The sequence below is a fragment of the Cricetulus griseus genome, chromosome 4 (genome assembly GCF_003668045.3).
Source record: "Cricetulus griseus strain 17A/GY chromosome 4, alternate assembly CriGri-PICRH-1.0, whole genome shotgun sequence".
NCBI classification, from domain to species: Eukaryota; Metazoa; Chordata; class Mammalia; order Rodentia; family Cricetidae; genus Cricetulus; species Cricetulus griseus.
The window spans coordinates 218857002-218880039 of record NC_048597.1 but is presented as its reverse complement, the minus strand read 5'-3'; the positions used below and the strand labels follow the sequence as shown (position 1 = coordinate 218880039).

At 46.2% G+C, this 23038-nt stretch overlaps 1 protein-coding gene across 1 annotated transcript in view; it reads right to left on the bottom strand.

Moving 5' to 3' along the window:
- Nucleotides 1-13414: 13414 nt before the first annotated feature.
- The window catches only part of Trank1 (tetratricopeptide repeat and ankyrin repeat containing 1), a 56274-nt gene continuing 46650 nt past the window's right edge, over nucleotides 13415-23038 (bottom strand). Inside the window, exons 19-22 of the mRNA XM_035444240.1 lie at nucleotides 20682-20827; nucleotides 16620-19669; nucleotides 15748-15846; nucleotides 13415-14828 (exon numbers count right to left, since the gene is read on the bottom strand). Coding sequence (XP_035300131.1) covers nucleotides 14728-14828; nucleotides 15748-15846; nucleotides 16620-19669; nucleotides 20682-20827 — 3396 coding nt within the window. The 3' untranslated portion in view covers nucleotides 13415-14727. The remainder of the gene's footprint in view (nucleotides 14829-15747; nucleotides 15847-16619; nucleotides 19670-20681; nucleotides 20828-23038) is intronic.

The following is a 23038-nucleotide window of genomic DNA, read 5'->3' as shown; positions in this document are numbered from 1 at the left end:
GCCTGACACAGCTTAGATCCTCCCACGCACAGCAGAGGACCCACAGCCCGGATTTCCAAGGAAGCCAGTTTGCTCTGGCTACCTCTATTTAAGCTCAGGTTTGACACATAGCTGAAGATTTCCCAGACTTGGGTGGGGAAAGACCTGGAGTGCAGCTCTTTCCTCCTTATTGGCCACATCTCATTGTCTCAATATGATCCCATAGTATCCCTCTCATCTCAGAGTGTCCTGGTCCCCCAGGAATCCAGCCATCTGGATGGGCAGGGCAGAGGAGCAGAGAGGAATAAGGAGCAAATGAGACAGGCCTTCTCAAACATTATGACAGTCTCCCATGTTCTCACTCAAGTGCACACTCTTGGCCCTGATCCCACGCGAAACTGTGAATGAAAATGTGTTTCATCTAGACAAGAAAATGTGTCTCAAATAGCAACTGTTCACCCCCAGCCCTCCTTCGCACTTGTGGCCATGATGAGCATCAGGTGCTCCACTCCCAGCCCTTCCCCCTTTCCCACTGCCTCTGTCCTTAGGGTCAGTTGTAACTTCACTGTGGAAGTCCTCAGGGCAGGTCCAAGGGCCCTGAGACTTCTAAATTACAATTGGCCTCTGGATCTCTTTCTCCTTCTGAAACATTAGTTCAACAAATATTCATTGGGCACCTATTGTGTGTCAACTGTATGCTTAACAAGGGGTCAGACAGACAGGAGCTGGCTATCAGGACTCTAGTAGTAAGGGGAATGTTCTTTATTTTGTACCTGCATTGTCTGACATGTGACTACTAGACTCGAGTCTGCAGAGCACTTAAAATGTGGTTAATGCAATGGGGAAACTGAGTTTTCCATTTGATTTAATTTCCGATTATGTTGAGGCACACGGTTAGTGCTACTCCTTTATTAGATAGCTCAGGGCAGGAAGAAGCAAGCCATACTCCACAGCCCTATTCTACCTTCTGCTCCAAAGTCCTACAACAGAAGCCTGGAAGTTCCTAGGCAGAGGGCACAAAACATGATCCCTACAGCACAGAAAGAGGTAAATTTGTACCTGAGGATTGGGAAATTCCTCTTGGAGTTGGGTGCCTAGGAGAGGAGCATTCAAGGAGGGAAAAATGCTGGTGAGTGGAGATGTTAGCAGGAGCAGGAAGGATGAAGAGAAAGACAGGCTTTGGAGTCCCCTTAGTATTTTAGGAACCTTGGCCATGGCATAGAAAGGTATTTCAGGACAAGCCAATACAAAACAGGGTTAGAGTTTACTAAAAGTATAAAGACACTTGGGGAAAGAATAATGCACAGAGGAGTGTGTGGGAGCTTATCAAGAAGAATCGCACTTGCCCATCTTAGCATTAGTCATTTGTGACATCTTGGTAGCTCTGAAGTTACATCTCACACTCTTGCATGGCATCAAGAATCTCCTTCCCTGTCTCTCTTATAAGTGGCCATTGCAGGATATTTGATCACACTGTGAAACTCTGAGACTGTGTTAATAAAATTAACCTTGGATCAGGGGGCAGAGCTAGCAACTAGTGGACAAGATTCCATAGAGCACAGAGGACCCAGCAATACAGAGAGAAAGACACGGGAAGGAGTAGGGAGGAAATTTGAGAGTCTTAGTCTTTTTGGTTTGGGATAGTATGGAAAGGCTCTCTTTCTTGCTGGGTCTCCAGTCGAAAAGAAGGGACAACTGGTTGCTTCTCAGCTTCTCTGATCTAGCAGGTTTTCACCCCATCATCTGACTCCCAAGTCTTTATTGATAAATAGAACAATTTGGATAAAAACAACATTTGGCAGCCACAGCTGAGGCCAAGCCAGTGCTGGCAGAACAGAAATTCCACCAAACCAAGGTCTGGGAGGCGTGGTGCTGACTGAAGACGGAGGTTTCTGTCCTGCCAGGTCCCACCACCCTTCAGTCCCAAATAAGCACTCAGAGACATATTAATTATTAAACTGTTGGCTTATGGCTTAGGCTTCTTATTGGATAGCTGTCTTAATTGTTAACCCATTTCTATTAATCTGTGTATCGCCACGAGGCTGTGGCTTACCCATAATCTGGCATGTTACTCCTTGGGCAGCATGGCATCTCCTCCCCATAAATTGGTATGTCATCCATATATGGATTTAATTTTCCTATCTGTCCTGGCCCTATACGCTCAACCCATCTTGTACTTTGTTTTACCTGAGATAAAGTTCCAATACCTAGAACTTGAATATTTACCTCCTGAAGAGGCCAATCTGGATGCCAAGATTTGGGTGAAATTATTATTACATCTGTGCCTGTGTCTTAATAAACCTATAATTTCAATGCCATTTATTTGTATTTTTAGTTTTGGTCTCTGATCATTCATAGCAATTTGCCAAAATACATGTTTTATGGTCTCTCTTAAATTTTTTGTTCTATCTACTGAAGCTGTTCTGTCCTTGATCACATCCAGAGCAGTATGGTTTTTAACAACAGGCATTAAGTCTTGTAATTGTTCTGCGGATGAATCTCTCCAAGTGACAATATAAGCAAACCTTGGGTGAGATTGTAACCTGAGATAAAAATAAGGTTGCCCAAAGGAGTTAGAAGACTTCCATTTATGGCAAGAGAGGTGAAAGACCTAGAAAATTTATAATTGGCAAAGAAGAAAGGGATTCAGCAAGAGTTGTTAGTTATGTTGGGATTCTTTCTTTTTAAAAATAATATTTAAGAATACAAGTGTTTTGCCTGCATGTGTGTCTATGTACATGTGCATCGCTCACAGAGGCCAGAAGAGGGCATCAGAACCCCTAGACCTGGAGTTATGGATAGTTGTGAGCCATCATGTGGGTGCTGGGAACTGAACCCCAGTCCTCACAAGAGCAATGGTTGCTCTTAACCACTGAGCCATCTCTCCAGAATCTGTTCTGATTTTAATGTGCCCACGGGGACTTCATCTGATCTCACCTTCAGTGAATCTTCCACTCCCTATATACACTAACACTCCTCCAAGACCAATTATAGATTCAGGCTGCTTGGCCAGAATTGAGCCAAGCCTAAGGGTTGTTCAAGCTACAGAACAGGACTGCCAGCATCAACAGCAATACAAAGATGAACTGAAGTCCCTGGGACAGTTGAAAGTTCTCTGCCTGTTGTTTCCTACACACACACACACACACACACACACACACACACACACACACACACACCAGTGTGTGGTGATGGTCAGGTGACAGGTAGGTAAGGCCATTGTCATGCACCGTGTCCTCTTCTTTATGGGTCCAGGTGAGCATGCTGTTCCTCGGTCTGATGTGTCTGGTAACTTCTTGGACCTGTCTTTTCTGGCATGATTGTCAATTTACTTTGACAAATGTATGAAGTAGCACCTTTTTTACTTTCATAACAGGTTATTTAACCTGTCTGTGCCTTGAGGTGGTGTCAGGCAGACAGTGTTGTTTGCATGGTCATCAAGGTGCAGATGCCCTAGTTATTTAGATTCAAAATGGAGTCGAACGCTATGTGTAAGATGGAGTCTCTCAGGGCAAGGCACAGCCTTAAAATCCAAGTTTTACACAACATGGAGTGACGTAGAGTAGTCTGTGGCCAGGTGGCAACACGGGAGAAACTGCTTCATCCCAACCCATGCTTAAAGGGGCCCTGGTTATTGATGATAGGGTCACGGTTCGGCCCCATTTTTCCCCTTGATGCCAAGAGCAGGCATCCCACCCAACCCTGAGCGGAAGGTCCCTCTCCCTGCAGGGCCCTCCCACACACACCTACTGCCATCAGCACAGAGATGACACGAGGACTTTCAGAGCCTCTCATACTGCAAGCTCCCACCTCACTTTTTAAAATATCTCCAGGAGCGAGGGTAGACTAAACAGAGTTCGTTCCTTGGCCAAGACCGCTTCTCAGAAACATTCCCAGACTCTGCTTCATTTAGTCTACAGCGGGTTTAATTCCATCTGGACACCCTCAGGCAGCCTGTGCAGTTTTTGAACCTTTGAAAATAATGTAAAGAAGTAACAGAATGGGCAAGAGATTCACTTTTATGCACCCCTCCTGCATGCCCCAGCTCCCTCACATGGATGCCCACACACGTGTGTATATGCATGTGAACACACACACACACACACACACACACACACACACACACACAGAGAGAGAGAGAGAGAGAGAGAGAGAGAGAGAGAGAGAGAGATACAAGTACAGCTTTGCCCAGGAGCCATGTCCTATGCATGTCCAGTGCACATGTCCTATCAGCTTTAGCATCTTTAGAATCTATTTTCATTCTAAAAGGATTTATTTCTATTTTAAAATGTTTACATGTTGGTTTTGGGGGTGGCTGGGGAGATGCCTCAGTGGTTTAAGAACACTGCCCACTCTTCCAGAAGACCTGGGTTCAGTTCCCAGCAGATACACGGTGGCTTACAACCATCTGGAACTCCAGTCCCAAGGAATCTGATGCCTTCTTCTGGCCTCTGTAGGCACCAATTACACATATGGTTCACAAACATATGTGCAACAAAACACGCATGAACATAAAATTAAAATAAATACACTGCCTTTAAAATGTCAACTAGAAATTGCCCAGAGGTGGTGGTTTATGCCTTTAATCCCAGCACTCAGGAGGCAGAGGCAGGTGGACCTCTGTGAGTTCTAGGCCAGCCTAGTCTCAGAGTGAGTTCCAGGACAGGCTCCAAAGCCACACAGAGAAACCCTGTCTCGAAAAACAAACAAAAGTGTCAACCAGAAATCTCTATTAATTAATCTAATTAATTAGAGGCCACCTTGGGTCTTTATAGTGTAACTGAGGATAGCCTTGAACTTATCCTCCTGCCTCTACATCTCAAATGCTGGGGTTACTAGGATACACCACATCTAGTCTTATGCAGCACTGGAGAGCAAACCTAGGGCTTCAGATATGCTAATCCAGCCCTCAGCCAACTGAGCTACATTCACAGCCCACTGGAAAGCTCTTGATACAAGACATAATAGAATTCTGGGAAAGTACAACTGTTGCAAGCCCTGGCCTCCCAGGAAGCACTAGCTACCCTGGGTTCTTCCATGCAGAGTGCTGATAAGCCAGCAAAACAGATCAAAGGCATTACTTTGGGCTGGCAAGGAGGACTTTGATATTTGTCATCAAGACCACAAAATCTCAGTATGACAGATTGTGTCCTGCCTTCTATACAGCCATCTTCTGACATCATGTAGCCCCAGGAAGACTTTTTGCTCACCTCTGACTAAATTGAAAAAGTCACCACCTATGGTTGCTTATAGTTCTACATCCCCAGGAGCATATTATGTGAGTGATGCCTTCCATTCCCCAGAGGTGCCCAGTGCTGTTATTCTGGGGTCTCTCTTCAGGGCCAACAAGACTATTGGATTACAGAATTCCATCACCGGGCTCACCTCACAGCTCTCCTCCAAGAAAGTGGTTCTAAGGGATTCAGCCAGCATCTGGGCAGGTACCCAGAGCTCCTGGGCAGTGTCCTGGGGAAACGGGCCCTCCCACTCCCATCAGCACCTGTCAGGGCAGCATGGAAAAAGCCAAAGGGGGAGCTTGAGAAATACCTCAGTGATTCAAAGTGTGTACTTCCAGAACACCCATGTTTGGTTCCCAACTCCCGGCTCAGGTAGCCCACAGGCACCTGTGACTCCAGCTCCCAGGAATCCTATGCCCTATCCTGGGCTCATCAAGCACCTGTATACATGTGTGTATACTAATACAGAGGGGGAGAGAGAGTTTTTTAAGAACCAAGGGGGTCTAGGAAATGGAAATATGCTGGCATTGTTTGAAGGAGACTGAAGAAAGGAAGAAACTGGTGGTGGGGTGGAAGACGGAGGAAAGGTTTGCTTAACGTCAAGAACATGTCCACCCTGCTTCCACACCATCCAAAGACACCTGGAGTGTGGCTAAGGAGGGAATGTGGTGATGAAGGCTCCATAGAGCTCTCTGAGCCTCCATCTCCACCTGCACAATTGATACGGCAGGTGCATTCCTCTTGGACTCATAATATTCACTGGGAAGAGACTGTGTGCTCCAGTATGAAGAGGTCAGCCCATAAAGGGCAGTTAAGGAAACCCAGAGGAGGTAGGAGGACGAAGAGCCAGCTGTGAGACTCAAGGGCAAGGATGCTCTCAGGCAGGCAGGAAGAAAGGAGAGTCAAGGTTACTCAGAGTAGGACATGAGAGGATTTGGGGATGAAGAAGAGTTGGACAGACAGCCTTAGGGGCGAGGCTCTTTCTTGTTCACCAGAGGCTGCAGATGCATTCCATTTGGGTCACGTGGGCCAGTTGTGTGTGGAACTCCAAGGGTGTACCAAAGAGTTGCTTTTCCTGCTAGCTTGTCAACACCATGGAACGCATGACAACACGTCTTCCAGGGCTTTGTTAACACCCGAGTGCCTCCTTGTAAGCACCAGAATGAATTCTCTTCTGACCTTCTCTGAACAACAAACATTTACTTTCTTGGACCTTTCTCCAGTTTGACTTTCAGAAACATTTCCATTGCTTTGTGTCAACAAATATAATACAACTATTTTATAAAACCCACCTCTTACAGAATTCTCAAGGTCAACGCCATCAACAATTCAGGAATGCACTTTTACTTATTTTTTGACAAAAGTGTATTGAACTACCAAGCCTCTTGTGCCGCTTAAATATCAGTGAGTGATTGGACTTTGACAACACACCTGTAGCCTTATAAAAAGTCATTCAAATTTTGCTTTCTTGAAGATGACCCTGAAGTTAACATCTACTCATCAGTTGTAGAAATGTTTCTCTAATATGAATCCCTGAAAATGAAGCTGATGATTTCTTACATGTCCCAGAATATAACCTGGAAAAGGGAAGACATTCTGGCACATGTCACAATGTGTATAAACTATGAAAATGTTACACCAAGTGAAATAAATCAGACATAAATAGACAAACGCTACAGGTTTCCACTTGTATGAAGCATCTATAGTAGGCTTCCCTGGCATGGGAAGACAGGGAAAGGGGAGTTTGTGTTAATGGGTGATTCCAGTTACAGGTTTGTAAAAGTTCTGAGGTGGGTTGTATGGCAATGTGAATATACTCAACATGACTGAACTGTACCCTTAAAACAAAATGGTAAATCTTGTGATCATATGAATTTTGCCACAATCAAAAATGTATTTTGAGCTAGAGAGATGACTCAGTAAAGTGCTTGCCTCACAAACGCAAAGACCTGATATCGATCCCTAGAGTTTATATAAAATTAAATGTGGACATGGCACACATTTGTAATCTCAGCATCAGGGCAGACAGGTAAACTCCTGGGGCTCAATGGCTAGCCAGGCCAGCTGAATAGGGGAAATCAGTGAGCTTTCAGGTAAAAGTGAGAGACCTTGTCTCAAAAAGACAAGATGGATGACTCCTGAGAAATGATAATTGAGGTTTCCATTTGGCCTACACGTGCACACACACATGCACAAACACATGCACACACATATATTTGTGTGCAGGTGAAACCACACACATGTGCCTGCACACACACATACATAAAAAATAAATTTCTTGCAAAGAACAAAAAGAATGCTGGATCTGAAAGTGAATCCATGTTCATTTTAGTAGACAGTGTCACAGTTTTCATTCCCATGCAGTGGGGAAGAGGGCCCTTCTCCCACAGCCTCTCAACATAGTCTTCTCCCAATTGTGGCTTGGTGGTGGCAAGTGAGGGGAAAGGGACAGAAATTAACATATTTCACTTGGAGTGTAACAAAAGAATATTCCTCCTCCAGGCCCCATGAATATTCTCCAGACGGTGAATCTGGGTGGTGGCTTTCTGCAGGGTGGGTGGAGATCTCCATGGACGCCTCCAGAAACTCCAGAATTATTTGTGTTCTCTTCCCCCATCTCACTCCCTAACCTTAAAAATGATGACTCCCAAAAATCACAGACTGACCTACATATTTTCCTGAAACAGCTGGCCTGCAGAATCACTAAAACTTAAGTTAAAAATAGGCTCTGGCTCTAAAAAAAAGGGTGGGCCCTTGGTAACAAAGCCATCTTACAAATGTTCCCCTCTACACAAAGGGCACACAAATGCTGACCCAGCTTCGTTCTTTGAGCTCTTCCTTGCTTGTGACCACCACCCCCTGCTCTGGACACAGATTCTTGGTTCATCTATAGAAGGTGAGCAGGGAGGAAAAGGCATTTACAACTAGACTAGAAGCTGGGTCACTATTTCCATTTTACAAATGCCCATCTGGGCTCAGAGTTGAAATGAGTTGTCTGGATTCACACAGTCAGTAGGTGTCACTCCAGATACTGCAGTGGCTACAATCTGCTCCTCTGTGGCAGCCAAGGTCTCTGCAGATAATCCGGTCATGAGTGTGCATCTCCTAAGCAGAGAACAGAACCCTGAACAGGGCTGGAGTCCTGCAGGATGCGGGGATGAGCTTCTAAATAACTCACCTAAAGAATGGCCAGCTGTGCTGGGGAGACAGCTCAGTGGGCAAAGCACTGCATGAGGACCTGAGTTCTGATCTACAGAACCCACAGAAAAATACAGGTGCTGGGAGGCAAAGGAGACTCCCTGGAAACTTGAGGGCCAGCTAGCCTCAAGTGTGCAGCAGCCATGAGTGACCCCGTCTCAAAACAAGGTGAATGGCGAGTCCAGACACCCATCACTGTCCCCCACACACTTGCTGACACGAAGGTGCACTCGAGCATGTGTGGTGCGCGCTTGCTCTCTCTCTCTCTCTCTCTCTCTCTCTCTCTCTCTCTCTCTCTCTCTCTCTCTCTCACACACACACACACACACACACACACACACACACACACACACACACACGCATGCATCCTGGGTACCTTGCTGACTGATGGATTCTCCCTCCACCTGAGTGAAGAAGAAATTTTCCCAGGAAGGGTAAGTGAGTGGGTGGTCAGAAGGGAGGATCCACTGTCTCAGAAACCTGGCTTCTCCCTGCAGTGCGGAGTTGAAATACCAATGAACTGTTGATCTCTGTGCTGATGGGAATAGGGGCTGCTGAATGGGAAGAGTGGCATTTTGTTCCGGGGGCAGAATCTCTGAGGTGGATCTATAGTGACAAGATCAGGCCAAAGCCAGTTTCAGTCACCTAGAAAAAAACATTTGCATCAGAGACAGGTATCTTTTCAGTGACTTATCCACCCTCCAAATCCTGAACTTGAGGGTGACCCTGGAAGACACAGAACTGTGACAATTACAGATAATGGATGCTGGCACACATGTACGGCATCCTGGGCCCAGATAAGCCTGTTGGGGGAGCATCTCTGAAAGATGTCTTCCATTCTGAGAGGTGGAGAAGTTAGGGAGGAGAGGTAGGAACTGGGAAAATTTTGACAATTTCATGGCTGAAGAAGCTGTGATTCTGACTCCTGCGGCACACAGACCCTAAGGAGACTCTGCCTGGGGAGAGATGACCCAGAAGAGGGGGCAGGACCATACTGCTAGTACAGCACTGTGCCCCAGATCTGCAAAAAGGATACATGCTTCAACTGTACTGGCCAGTTTTATGTCTACCTGACACAGCTAGTCATGTGGGAAGGACTCTGAACTGAAAGAAAAATGTCTCCATAAGAATGAACAATAGGCAAGTCTACAGTGCAGTTCTTAATCAATGACTGATGTGGGTGGGCTCAGATCACTATAGACAGTGCTACCCCTGAGCAGGTCCTGGATGGTAGAAGAAATCAGGCTGAACAAACCATAGGGAGAGCCAGCCAGTAAGCAGCACTCCACCATGGCTTCTGCTTCAGTTCCTGCCTCTACTTCTCTGAGATGGAGTGTGACCTGAGAGTTCTAAGATGAAAGAAATACTTTCCTCCCCAAAGTTGCTTTTGGCTATCTCATTTATCACAGCAATAGAAACACTAAGATACTGGGTACATTCTAGTCTCCAGGTGCCCCTGCCTGCATACCTTTGAGTCTCTTTCCCTCTGATGTCCTGGGTTGCGGATAGAAGGCGGCAAGTCTGGCTGTTGGTAGATGAGAGTACACAGCCAGCCAATGGGTTCGGATGCATGACTGCAATATGCACACACCTGGGAGATCTTTTATAATATAGTATGAAGCATAATGGGAAGAGAGTGGTAGGTGTAGGAAACCTTCACCCGTATTTCCTTTTAAAAGGTTTGGGGGACATGATCTGTTTAATCCTGGCTGAACTAAAATTTACTGTGTAGATCAGGCTGGACTTGAACTTGTAGCCATTCTCCTGCCTGTGGCTCCCATGTGCTGGGATTACAGGCATGCATTACCACATCCTGCCTCCATCTGTACTCTTACCCAAGCTTCAGAAAATGTTAGCCTTATGTTGGCTGTCAGTGGTCCTGGAGAACCAGATCTCCAGAACTGAATGAAAAGGACCAGTGACATTGGTCAGAGGGGCTCAACCATATTTCAAAAGGCCCTGCAACTGATGGCAACTGCACAGCTAGTTAGTTGCCAGCAGAAAAGACAGTGAACACTTGGCTCCAGGGGAGAGTTTTGGGCGCCTCAGTCCTGGGGCCTTAGGGCCTAAGGTGCTGTAGTCCCCACCAGGCCAGGAAGGTGTGGGGGAAACTTTGCCTCCTAACAGCAGACTGAGCAATGGCTCCAGTTGGGAGCTCTGCTGTGCCAACCCAACCTCCTGCTTTGGCTTCAGACAAAAAGCTTTTTTATATTTTACATATGTCACTCCGGATTAAGTGATGTAAGGTTTGGAGTTGGAAGAATACCATTCCTCACAGTACCTGACAGGCAATAGGCCCTCACTTTAGTTCCCTATTTCTGTATAACAAACTGTCACAAACTGGCTGCTTTAAGCCAGGAGCTACTAATTCTATGACTTGGAAGTGAGGATGGGGGTGTCATACACCCAGCAGAAGGTTCTTCTCTATTCGAATCAGCCAAGGGCACTGACCCAGCTATGCTCAGCAGACACCTGGACTGAAACACAAAGATCTGTTCACTCACATGAAAGCCTGTGGGACTCCCCTTGCCTTCCACAGGCTCACCTCACACTAGCCTGGGTCCTTCACAGCATGAGCCCCAAGAAACTGAGTCTTCAGGTTGTAGCTGAGTTACCCAAAGTTGTCAGACCTTTAACAGGTAAGAGTAGAGTTGGCACACTCTTGCCTCTGCTGTCTTGGCTGCAATTCAATCCTAGATGAGGGGGCATTGTCTCCACGTTTAGCTGAGTAGAGTGGTACACACATACACAGATGGGATGAAGAAGCAGGTCATCCTTGAAGTCTACTTGGCCCTCAACTCTATTCATCTGTCAATATGTGCTTGTTCTATTTCTCTCCCCATTCCAGGAAAGTAACCAGGACTTCAGTCCCTCTGTTCAGGGGCAAAGAGAGTGCCAGGGTGTGCTGTGACCGAGCTGGGCTCATATCCATGACAACACAGTGGGGCATGAGAAAAATCTCAAGGGTAGGACACGCTAGTTCAGCCACAGAGACTGGAACACAGACACACCCAAGGCTCCCAGCCTTACATGTGCTCAGCTCTGAAGGACAGTCACCAATTGTCTCAAGACTGTCAGCTCAGAGAGACCTTGTGTCGTGGCAGATGTGGTATACTGGAAGGGAGAGGGACGTCCTCACTGCCGCCACATCACAGGAGCTGCCTAGTCCTTAGAGACTCCAAGTAAGCAGGGGGCTTCTCGATAATGACCTGTGTTGAATTTCCTCAAAAGGAGAACATGATCACAATCTGGGTCAAGTTAAGGAAGAGACATTGCATGCACAAGCAAGATTCATGTGTGAACCCTATTATCAGTCCATTAAACCCCAGGACTATAAGAGACTTAATGTTGTCAGCTGGAAACAGGAAATCTCAGCCAAGCCAGTAACATTTAAAAATAAAAATGCCTTGTATAAGGATTATGTAAAATGCACAGGTCAATTTGTTGACATTTTGAGAGTGTGAAGCTCAGGTCATTTTCCTGGACCACTGGAATAACCCCACTGTTTGGCTTAAAGGTCCTTCCTGTGCAGGAGGAGTGCAAGTCCTATCTACCCACAACCTTATCCCTTTCTCGGGCCCTAGCCCATGTGCCCACACAACAGCAATGACTACAGTGGCCCAGGAAAGCTGAAAGTTGATAGCTGATGTACTCTGGTCACCAGTAGGGGACCTTGTGACAATCAGGACCTACAAGGGTAAACATTCTCTCTTTGCACACTACTGGTAGCTGTGTATCATGAGCTGTTACATAGTGAGCTGTGCTCCTGCGGCAGCCACTGTAGACCAGGGTGCCTAGTAAACCAGGGGCTCATTTTGAACCATAACCTTCCACTTGAGAAACTTAGGCGGGTTGGCTAGGAAAAGGCACCTTCAGTCCTTGAAGAGCTGGGTGTACCCCGAGTGATTCTTGCACCTGGTACCCCTAACTTTGCACCACCTGCCTTTCCACTTTTGGGACATTCTTGGGTTACCTTTGCAAAGTAAATCATCATCATGACTTCTGTTCCACACTGAATCCTTGTATGTTTGTGTGTGTGCGGTTTTTTGTTTGTGGGAGGATTGCTTTCTTTTGTTTTGTATCCTACAATGGTCTTGGGACCCTGGTATATAGCACACTCTGTTCTTCCAGGCACACCTGGCACATGGAAGCTCCTCCCACAGGACTGGGCTCTTAAGCTCAGGTCTCTGCTGGCATTTCTGACTGTCCTGCTGACTTCCGTTCTCTTCTCAGAACTTTAAAAGCTGTGGAGAAGGACTGTTGGGGAAGGACTTTGGATACCTACCCGATGCCACAGGTAGGAAATGCAGTGGGAGCTCCAGTGCTGAGACCCTGAATTCTAAATGGAGCACTTGGAGCACTTGGCATGCTGCAGCTGGATGCCCTGCCACCTTGTGTAAATGCACACACATCACAGCACCAAGGCCTGAGGGCATCCAAACCCCACAGCTCATAGGCCTACTCTGTCAGGTAGAAAGGGATCTTAGGCCAACTTCTCAAAGAGCAAACTGAGACCCAACTGGGGTCTACAAATGCTGCCATTCTCATGCACTGTGCCTCACTATCACCACTGTTTTCTCAGGGCACCAGATCTCCTACACCAGGTCATGAGGCCCTGTGGAAGGTGGGGCACCTGAACACTGTGTTGAGCAGATCAAGCTCATCTCAGGATATTCAGCTCTTTATGGGCAGGAAAGGAATCTGATTCCAGGTCTCCCACCCTGCTAGGGGGAAGCCTTGGTACACAGCTCTGACAAAGTCATGCACTCCAAACCTTACTGTACAGAAGCAGTCAGACTGCAAAGAGTTTGTACAAGGCTGGCCCTCAGAAACACTGGGCTGTGTTTCTCTGAACTTGAATTTCTTCATCTCAGCAGGCACAGGAAGCCAGCATCAACCAGCAGCCCAGAGGAGCCAGCACCAACAGTCACACATTTGTTCCCAGTAGGAATTGTAAATAAACAAAAAGACAACAGCAGGTAAGAGAGATGCTATAACTTTATAAAAATGTGGTAAGACAGCAATATTTGATTAGAATTTTTCTGGCAAGTTTATAAAAAAATCTGGAAAATGAGAAACATAACAATAAAAATTACCAAATAAACATTTCAAGGAAACACATCTGTAGAAAGACAATGGAGGGCAACAGTGAGCAGTGAAAGCAGCAGCAACGTGGAAGAAAAGCTGGTTCTGTGGTGAGACAAAGCCTCCAGAGGCCGAGTGAGCCGGGGCTGAGTGGCAAAAGGGCAGGCAGTGACCATCAGAGGAAGGAAGGCTTCCCAGATAAGACCAGGCTGAGAGTTGCTGGCAGTGGGTAGAGGGGAATGCAGGCCTCATGCAACCCCTCTGGCAGGGCCTGCAGGCCACATGGCAGTGATCCACAGCCAAATCCCAAAAACGTACCATTAGAAGGCTGGTTCCTCCTCTGTCCATTGTTCCCCACCTGAAGAGTCAGTGGGTAGAAACTTGAGCTGTCAACCTGAGCATGGGTTATCAAATATATTGGGGAGAACCAAGAACACATAGATGTACAAGGTATACACAAGGCGCTTCTCTCGTCATCTACACAAGGCAAAGGCAGACCCCCTTGGAGCAGGCTGAAAACACCCTCACGTGTCCCTCGGATGAAAAGGATGTCCAAAGGCTGCTGGGCAGATGTGTGACTACATTCTGAGGTAGTCTAACCATGACTTGCACAAATAGCTGAGAATGATCACAAGGGGGGAGCAAGAAAAATCGACAGAGAGAAAAGGAAAATATACCACAGAAGCCACTCTGACAACCAGAAGGTAGCCTAGGCTGGGGCAGCTGATGGCAAGGCCCAAATGAACTCTGGGCACAAATAGTCTTGGTTCTGCTTGCTGATTTACAGCAGTGTGGCAAAAGATAAGGGATCCACAGATGGATTTCCTAGGCTGGAGCAGGAGCACTCCAAGATGAGGTGTGCCTATCTGAAATGCCTAGTCCTCTGCTAAGGACTCATCACACAGTGACAAGCCAGGGAGCCTGCGCTTCAGACAAAGTAGTCCCAGCGCTCCTTTCATCTACCTCCCCCCATAACTGGGCATGTGTGCTGTCTGGGGGAGCAGTACTACTGTTAGACCTCAACTTGGAAAACTGGAGGCCCCTGAATCTGAGGGAGCAATCTGACCCTACGCCACCAATAAATGGGCACTAACAATGAAGAACAAAGGTGGCTATCCTTTTCAACACTAATTTCACATTCTTTTTCTCTTCTGCCCCAGCATTCATAATTCTAAAACAGGATAGGATATTCTGAAGGTTTAAGAGGCAATAGCTGTGTGAAAATATGTTAGTATTTTCTCTGTTTTCCACATTTCCGGGAACGCCTTCTAGGGCGGAGCTCGCCAAAGTCTTCAGCTTCATTTTCATATTCCTCTTCCTGAACAATACCTAGTTGAAAAGCAAAGAAGCAAAACCCAAGTGAAAATGGCAACTTCCTGTTCTACCATAGTTTTCCATCCAGGTAAAGCCTGATGTGTCTGGAATCATTGTTTCAAGGTAAAGAAACAAAGCTTTGGCCAGGGTAGTGGAAAACAGAACTCTCCACTGAGTACTGGTGCTGTTCCCCAAGCAGAACCCAAGCAAATACCCTTCTCCAGAATTATATCTTCATAGGTTCATTCCTTGAACTGACATGCCAATTATCCCTTTTGAAATAATCACAAAGTCATGATACTCAAGAGGGACTACAGCATAGCAAAGAAATTTGTACCAAGTTCTCCAAGTTTTGGGGCCAGAGTTTTCCAGTAGCACCTGGAAGGGTCTGCAAACTAGATAAAACACTCAGACAAAGAGGAAATGTGGTGTGGCCCAAAGGAGGCAGCAGTCGGACAGGGCAAGAGGGAAGAAATTCCGTATTACATAGAATGCAGCAAGAAAATTATGACTCATGCTAAGAAACCTGATAAACTTTCCACAGAGTAGAGCCCTCTGCAACTTCCCTAGCCATTTGCTCTGTGTCTGAGGGAAACTCCAGGCCCATATTCATGCTGGCACATACAAGATCCCCAGGCTAACATGCCAGACTGGCATAGGCAAACACTCTTATCAAGGGATGGCTTTACAACACTGTCTCTCCTTGGGAACAGCTACACTGAGACTGCATGATGATTGGACATCTATAATAACTCGTAAGCAACCGCTACGAGTCCAGAAGAATGCCCTTCATCAGACAGAGAAAGTCTATCACTAACAGTTTGGCAGATACTCCTGATATCGCTGGCAAACCCACCTGACACTCACCTGGAAGCCAGCAGTACCAAAACCACAGGATCCAAAATATCACCTGTCCTAGGAGAGCAGGCCTTACCTTCATCTTTTAAACGGAGTTCTGTCTTCTTCAGCCACTCCTGTGCATTCTTGACTGACAGGGCCAGAATTCTGACCTGCCGAGCCATCACCTCCTCGGCTACAGAAACCAAAGAACAGAGGCTCTGAGTAAGGGGATGGCTTGAGATATTATCGCATCAAGCGCTAAGCCAACTTCCTCACATCACAAAGCTGCCTTCTGCCACCACAAGCACAGGCTGCCTTAACCACTAGCCCAGTGCCACAGCATCTGTGCCCTGCGGATTGCCAAAGAAAACCCTTCCAGGAAAGGTTTGTATTCAAAAAGTCATTAAGCCCTAACCTGGGAAAAGCGTCCAAACTATAGAACTTTTTTCAATGTAACTTTGTTAATTTTATGCTTAATTTCCAGTTTCTGCTAAGAAACAGCCATTAAAGAAGCAGAGGGGAAACTTGGCTGTACAGCAGATGAGAATGCTTACTAGTAAAGGCTCACACTGAGTGACTTGGGCCATCCTAGGAAGAGACCTGTGTACTCATTTCCTCCCCTACCGTTCAGCATCTTGTTGATGCTCAAGGAAAGCTCACTGGCGAGTAATGCAAAGGCACCTCAAAGTGTTTTCTCAGGGCCTGAAACAGTCTCCCTGCATCCTCTCCATGGAACTAGATAGTAAACCTTTCTCATCTGAAGCACCCAGAGAAGCCATCGCAGCTTGCACTCATCACAAACATCTAATTGAGGATGGCCTCAACAGTGAGATTTTGCTGGAATCTGAGAACAGCTCTTTCTTGTCTTTCTACTAATACTAACATCCCACCCCCACACCCTCAGTCAGCTGTAACTGAGCCCCTGGCAGGCTTACCCCTGTGTGACCCAGTCCCCGAGGCTCTCACCTTCGGCCCAGGCCTTCCGCCTGTAGAGCTCCTCTACCAGCTCTGAAAGCCTCCTGATGTGCTCCTGCACCTTCCTCTGCAGCATGTGGCTCTGCTCCTTAGAGCCCAGGTGACCCCGGATCCAGATGCTCTGCTCAATGTCCTGCACCACGACTTTGCCTTCTTCGATGGCAGGGTCCACCTTTTCATGGAAAAATTCCAGATATTTCTGGTAGGCTGCTTGCTGCCTCCTGTGGCCCTCCAAGCGAATGTGCTGCTCATAGGACTCACTGACTCTCTCTCGACAATCTTTCCCTTCCAGCTCAGCCCTGGAAATCATCACAGCCTCGGGTGCTCCCTCAAATGCTTTGCCAGGACTGAAGTAGCTTTCGGGGCTGCGGGTGAACTTCACCCCACACAGGTCACACTGGGTCCTGTCTACATCGGCCCTTTTGAAGTTCCCAGCCCTGAGCTCCGTAGCCTCCTCCCTGCTATACTCTGTCCGGATCCATCTTCTCCAGCTGATGCACAGAGACACCACCAGGCAGGCCCTGCGCAGCTTGCGCTGGATCAAGGCCTTCCGCTGCTTCTGGGAAAGGATAGCAGCCAGAAAATGATCTCGGTCTTCCAGAGCCAACTCATCTAATTCATGTGTCTCATCTTCATCAAAGTCCCACTCTGGGTCAGCAAACTGGTCCACAGGGCCCATACAGAGCAAGCGGTTCAGTCTGACCTCTTCATGACAGAGGCCACGGACCATGGTGCCTTTGGTGTGCACACTATCCCACCGCCAGTGGCAATCCACCAGGTACTCTTCATCCCGCTCAAAGAGCAGGTCCTGCAGTGCCTCGGCCACAGACTTCACACTGGCTGCCATCAACACTCGCTGTACCACCTTCAGCAGCCTCTTGGGCACCTGGTCTGGCCAGTTTATGCTCATCAGCTGCAGCCTTGTCTGGATCTCCCGAAAGCGGCGGTACAGAAGGGGCTTGCAGAAGGGCTGCAGGACTTCCTCAGCATTCACCAGCATCACCAAGCACAGCACTAGTGTCCGTTCTGCCTCCCCCGAGACCACACAGTCTATTTCACTGAAGGCATCAAGCAGGATATTGAAGTTCATATTCTCATAGCCGCACAACACCTTGACAAGGAAGGAGAGGTGGAACCGCAGGTCCCGGATGACCCTGGCCACATCCTTCGGCTTGTACTCCTGGATGATGGAGAACACATCCCCAGTTTCCTTGTCCTTCTTGCTGAACAGGAACTCCCAGAAATGCAGGAGTGCAATGTAGCTCTTGGGGAGGCACAAGACAGCATTCTTCCAGAGGCGAGCCAACACGGCTCCACAGTGGATGAACTGCAGCTCCAGCAGCACCACCGTGTTGGTAATGTTGGGGACCAGTGGTGTTTTGCACCTCCTAATGAGGACGTTGATGAAGCGGAAAAAGAGCCTCTTGTAGTCTTCGGGGTTCCTATGCACATAGAGCTGGTCCATGGAGCTCTCCAGCAGCCGGATGAAGCATAGATAGGACTTCTCCATGTTCTCATCTTCCCTGTTGGGCACTAACATGCCAAATTTCCCTTCGACGCCTTTCATTCTGCTGCCTCTGCCCTTGCTTCTCTCCTCTCTGTCAGACTCTAGAGCCTTCAGCTCCCGGTTGTAACTGTCCTCCTCCTGCTGAAGCAGTTTCTCAAAGTCCTCTGGATAGCTAGAAGACAGAAGGAAAGCCTGCATGGCACTCAGCCACAGGTCTGTTGACTCCCTGCGGCTGTGTGCACTTTCTTTTTGAAACAGGTCATGGATGTACTCTTTAAAGGCAAACCGGTAGGAGCGCAAGGACTTGTAATTTGGCTTGAGGATTTCTTTGCATGCCATGGGGTTTTCTGACAGCACTCTGTGATGGAAATGCCGAGGGAAGAGGAGGTTTAGGAAGGATTTGCAAGGGCCATATGTATCTAGAGACAAAATACAATCTATTTCTTCAAGTTCTTCAGCTAAGGCCTTAGGGAATACTTTCTTGGCTTCCAGAAGCAATCCATTGATTGCCACCAGGTGCATTTTTGACTGAACCATGCACTTGGCCTCACAGCGCCTGAGGGGCCTGTGGAAATCTTCACAACGTTCATCCACACATTTCAAACCCACAATAAATCTCGTGCAGATCCCTGGGTAGGTCTTCCCAAGCAGGATCTGTGTGATCTGACACAGTCTGCTCAAAAGGTGCTTGTTCAGGGCTAGCTTCACTTGCTCAGTCGCTATTAAGAAGTGATCTTTTGTTTTCTTCTCACTCAAGGTCAAATCCAGGTCAAAAATTATTCTTAATATGGGCCCAGGATCATTCTGGGCTATCTGGCAATATTTGGCATCCACTTGAGAAATTCCAAAAAACTCAAAGCAAGACTTGACCATTTCTTTCTCAGCATTGTTTGTCACATTTTTAAGAGCCCTGACCAGGTTGAGAAGGACTTCCAAGCCACCTGGAGCCAGGGCCAGAACCTTCTGCCGCTCAGATTCACACTGGCTGGCTGCTTCATAGAGAGCTTCTACCACTCCTGCTGAGTGGTTGAGCATATCAAACTTGACGAAGGCATCCTTAAGCTTCTGAAAGTCCCTCAGGATAATCCCTTGCAGGAACTGGGCTTCTGCAATGCCGGACAGCTGACTGGTTTGATAACAGAGATCAAGTGCTTCTCTCAGAATAGCTTTGGTGTGTTCTATGTCAAAGTCTCTGGCCACATTGAGGCGGGCAACCCCCAGTAGGCATGAGGCCTGGAAGTCCTTGTCAGCAGTGAGCCTGGCAGCCTCCAGGAAGCAGCCATGTTGTTTCATCAATAGGGCAGCCTCTTCTCTCCGACCCTCCCTGTTCAACAATTCTGCGGCTTCTGCTAGGCGTTTCCGAGACTTCAGGAACACCAGCTGATCTTCTACATCAAGCTTGGAAAGGACAGCCATCATTTCCTTGCTCTTATTTGCACTCAGGTACTTTGCAGCAGCTTCCAAGTAAAATTGACTGGCAGAATAGGAGAGCTTAGGGATGGGAAAGGTCTTGTTCTTTAACATTTCTTCATATCTGCAAAGACAGAGTATTGTGGGATATTTGTACACTGTGTGAAGATGTGCACCTGTGATTGGTGTAATAAAAAGCTAACAGTCAATAGCTAGGCAGGAGAACACAGGCAGGACTCCACACACAGAGAGAACTCTGGGAAGCAGAAAGGCAGGGTCATCAGCCAGATGCCAAGAAAGCAGAATGGGCCGTGCAGAGATGAGGTAATAAGCCTCATGGAAGAATGTAGATTTTAGAAAAATGAGTTAATTTAAGGGTTAAGAACTAGCTATGAACAAGCCTAAGCTAAGGCTGAACTTTTATAATTAATAGTAAGTCTCTGTGTCAGTATTTGCGGGCTGGCAGTCCTGACAAAAAAGTACAACTACAAAAGAGGGTACACATGTCAATTTGTTACCACTGAAATAGGAGAGTCCCTCCAAAATACAATACAAAACAAATAAAGCTCCCATAAGCAGATACTAGAGAAAAGATCTAAACTTGTCTTGCACTCAAACATTTCTAGAAATGCTTCATTATCCAGGCAAAATTTATGTATACTGAAAACCAAAACATAATAACTATTTTGGGTATTCAACTTTTGTAAACATGACTGTGGTACCAGAAAAGGACATAATGGTGGCTATGTAAACACCAGCTGTTGCAGTAGTCTTGGTTTTTATCTAGCTTGCAACTCTTCTCTTTAGCTAGGTATGCATGTCACTGGAATCACGTCCCACTGATAAAACTCATGGGTCCCTGCCCTCCACTGACTAGAGTCAGTGTATCCTATTACAAACATGTGGGACACATCCTTCGTCTTCAGCCCTCTTTTGTGATGGTGGGTCAGAGTTCAGCATGAGGCTGAGAGGCAGAGTCCACTCTCAAGGAGCTCTGAGATTGCACTGAAGAGTCCTCTCATGTGAGGGAGATTGACATGGTCAGCCACTTCACAAGCAGCAGAGTAACTACCACAGCAGGCCATCCCCTGAGAGAGAGGAGGAGGCAGAAAGATGAAAAGAATAAAACCACCTACTTTTCCACTGCAATAGCAGCTTCCTCAAACAGCTCCTCTTGGCAGTACATTCTGAGTGCAAGGTCAAATTCATGAATCTGCTCAAAGCATCGGAAAGCATCTTGGAAACATTGGCTTCGCTTATAGAAATAGGCAGCGTCTCTTATCTACAACAGCAAAGTTTACATATTTAAAATGTTCCAAGATTTTAATCTTAAAAACTAATGCATGAATAATAAAAGTGATTAAATATCTATTTCTTAGAATCCAGTTAAAACCACTATAGTATAGATAATATAAAAACTAATTCCTTTTAAAATAAAGGGGAAAAGTTAAATCTCAATGTCACATCATGTACAAAGATGGAGTCCAGGTGGATTACAGATTTAAACACAGGGGCTGGAAAGATGGCCCAACAGTTGACAGCACTATCTTTTCTTACAGAGGACCCAAGTTCAATTCCCAGCACTTACATGGCAGCTCACAACTATCTGTACCTCCTGTTCCAAGCGATCCAATGCTCTCTTCTAGCCTCCTCCTCAGGAACTGCAGGTATGCAGTACACATACACACATGCATGCAAAACACCCATATACATGAAAATAAAAATTAAAAAGTTTAAAGGTTCAAATACGAATTATTGAGGGGAAATGTATGGGAATATCTGTGACCTGTAAGTAAAAATGTTCCCAACAAAACCTAAAGATACAAATCTTAGGAGAAAAGTTAATGAACTTTATGACTGCAAATCTATTCAACCCAGGTCTCATGAAATAAAGCTAAGAAAAAAACAATGGAGCACTTGCTTAAGATTTGCGTGAGGTCCCAGGCTCAATTCCCAGCACTGAAAATGGAGGGAAAGAGAAGGGGCAAGGAAGAGACCCGTTTCATCAGTGAGAGCAGCACTGTCCAACAACTCTATGAGAACAGGCGTGTCTCACTATTGTGTGACCCAATCTGCTGGCCACTAACTAAATCTGAACAGAGACTTTGATGTATCGAGTACTATAACCTAAAAGCCAAAATTTAAATTTTATCTAATTTTAATTAATCTTAATTAGCCATATCTGACTAGAAGCTTTAAGAATTGGCAGGTCTACACATTAGCCAAAACTCACATGGATCTGCCTGCCTCTGCCTCCCATGTGCTGAGACCAAAGGCACACACTACTACATCTGGCCTTGGAGTAGTCTTTTTAATTAAGGCTTTAGCTGGCCTTAAATCCAAATAAATAAAAACATAATATTACAGAGTATTAATCTGATCTCATATGTTTATGACCCCAGACAACTATAAGGATATATTAATATAAGAACTCAAAACATCAAACTTTCTCTTATCCCCTTATCCATCATCTTTGAAAATTTATGTTATTTATTAAAGTGTGGCTATTTTCCACAATGCTTTTCCCCTCTTTCTTATTGCTAGACCTCCCCCAGCTGTGTAAATGTCTCTGTAAGGTTGTCACTGGCCTACTTATTGTTGCATTGTTGTGTGGATGACCCTGGTTTTTATTTTTGTTGTTTTTGTTCTGATGTGGTATTACTAAAGATTTCTAAATACTTTTTAAAACATTTTAAATAGAGTGCTGTCTTTGAAAAAGTAATAGATTAATAACTGTAAGCTTTTAAGTAATATAGTGGATGGACTACAACCATTAAAATAGGATTTAAATGGTTTTGAGGTTTTTGCTCCCCATGAAGTAGTCATCATGTAAAAAGCTTTGATTCATGGATAGTGTGTGTGCTGGCTAGTTTATGTTAACTTGATATAAGCAAGAGTCATTTTGAAAGAGGGAATCTCAGTTGAGAAAATGCCCCCACCAGACTGCTCAGTGGGCAAGCCTGTGGTCGCACCAGTTCACTATGGGTGGTGCTACCCCAGGGCTGGTGGTCCTAGGTGCTAGAAGGAAGCAGACTGAGCAAGCCATGAAGAGCAAGCCAGTAAGCAGCACTCCTCCATGGCCTCTGTATCAGCTCCTCCCCTGAGTTCGTATCCTGAAGTCCCTCAATGATGGACTGTGATGTGGAAATGGAAGTGAAATAAACCCTTTCTTTCCCCTCCCCCCCCAAAAAAAAAGAATTGGCAGGTCTAGATCATAAAAAGAATTCCTGTAGCTACAAAGTAAAGACTTCCTTGAAAATAGAATTTTAAAGACACTCAGAGGTTATAAACTTCCATTTACAATAGGCAAGTGTGGACAGCTGACATGAAGCTGCTCAACCTCAGTGACAATTAGAGGGATGGAAATCTAAACCACAGTAAGCTACATCTAGAGGCTTCCAAAACTCAGAATCTGTTAAACATGGCCAAGGACACAGGGGACACAGAATCTTTACACACAGTGTGGCATGGCTATTCTGAATAGCAAGGTGGT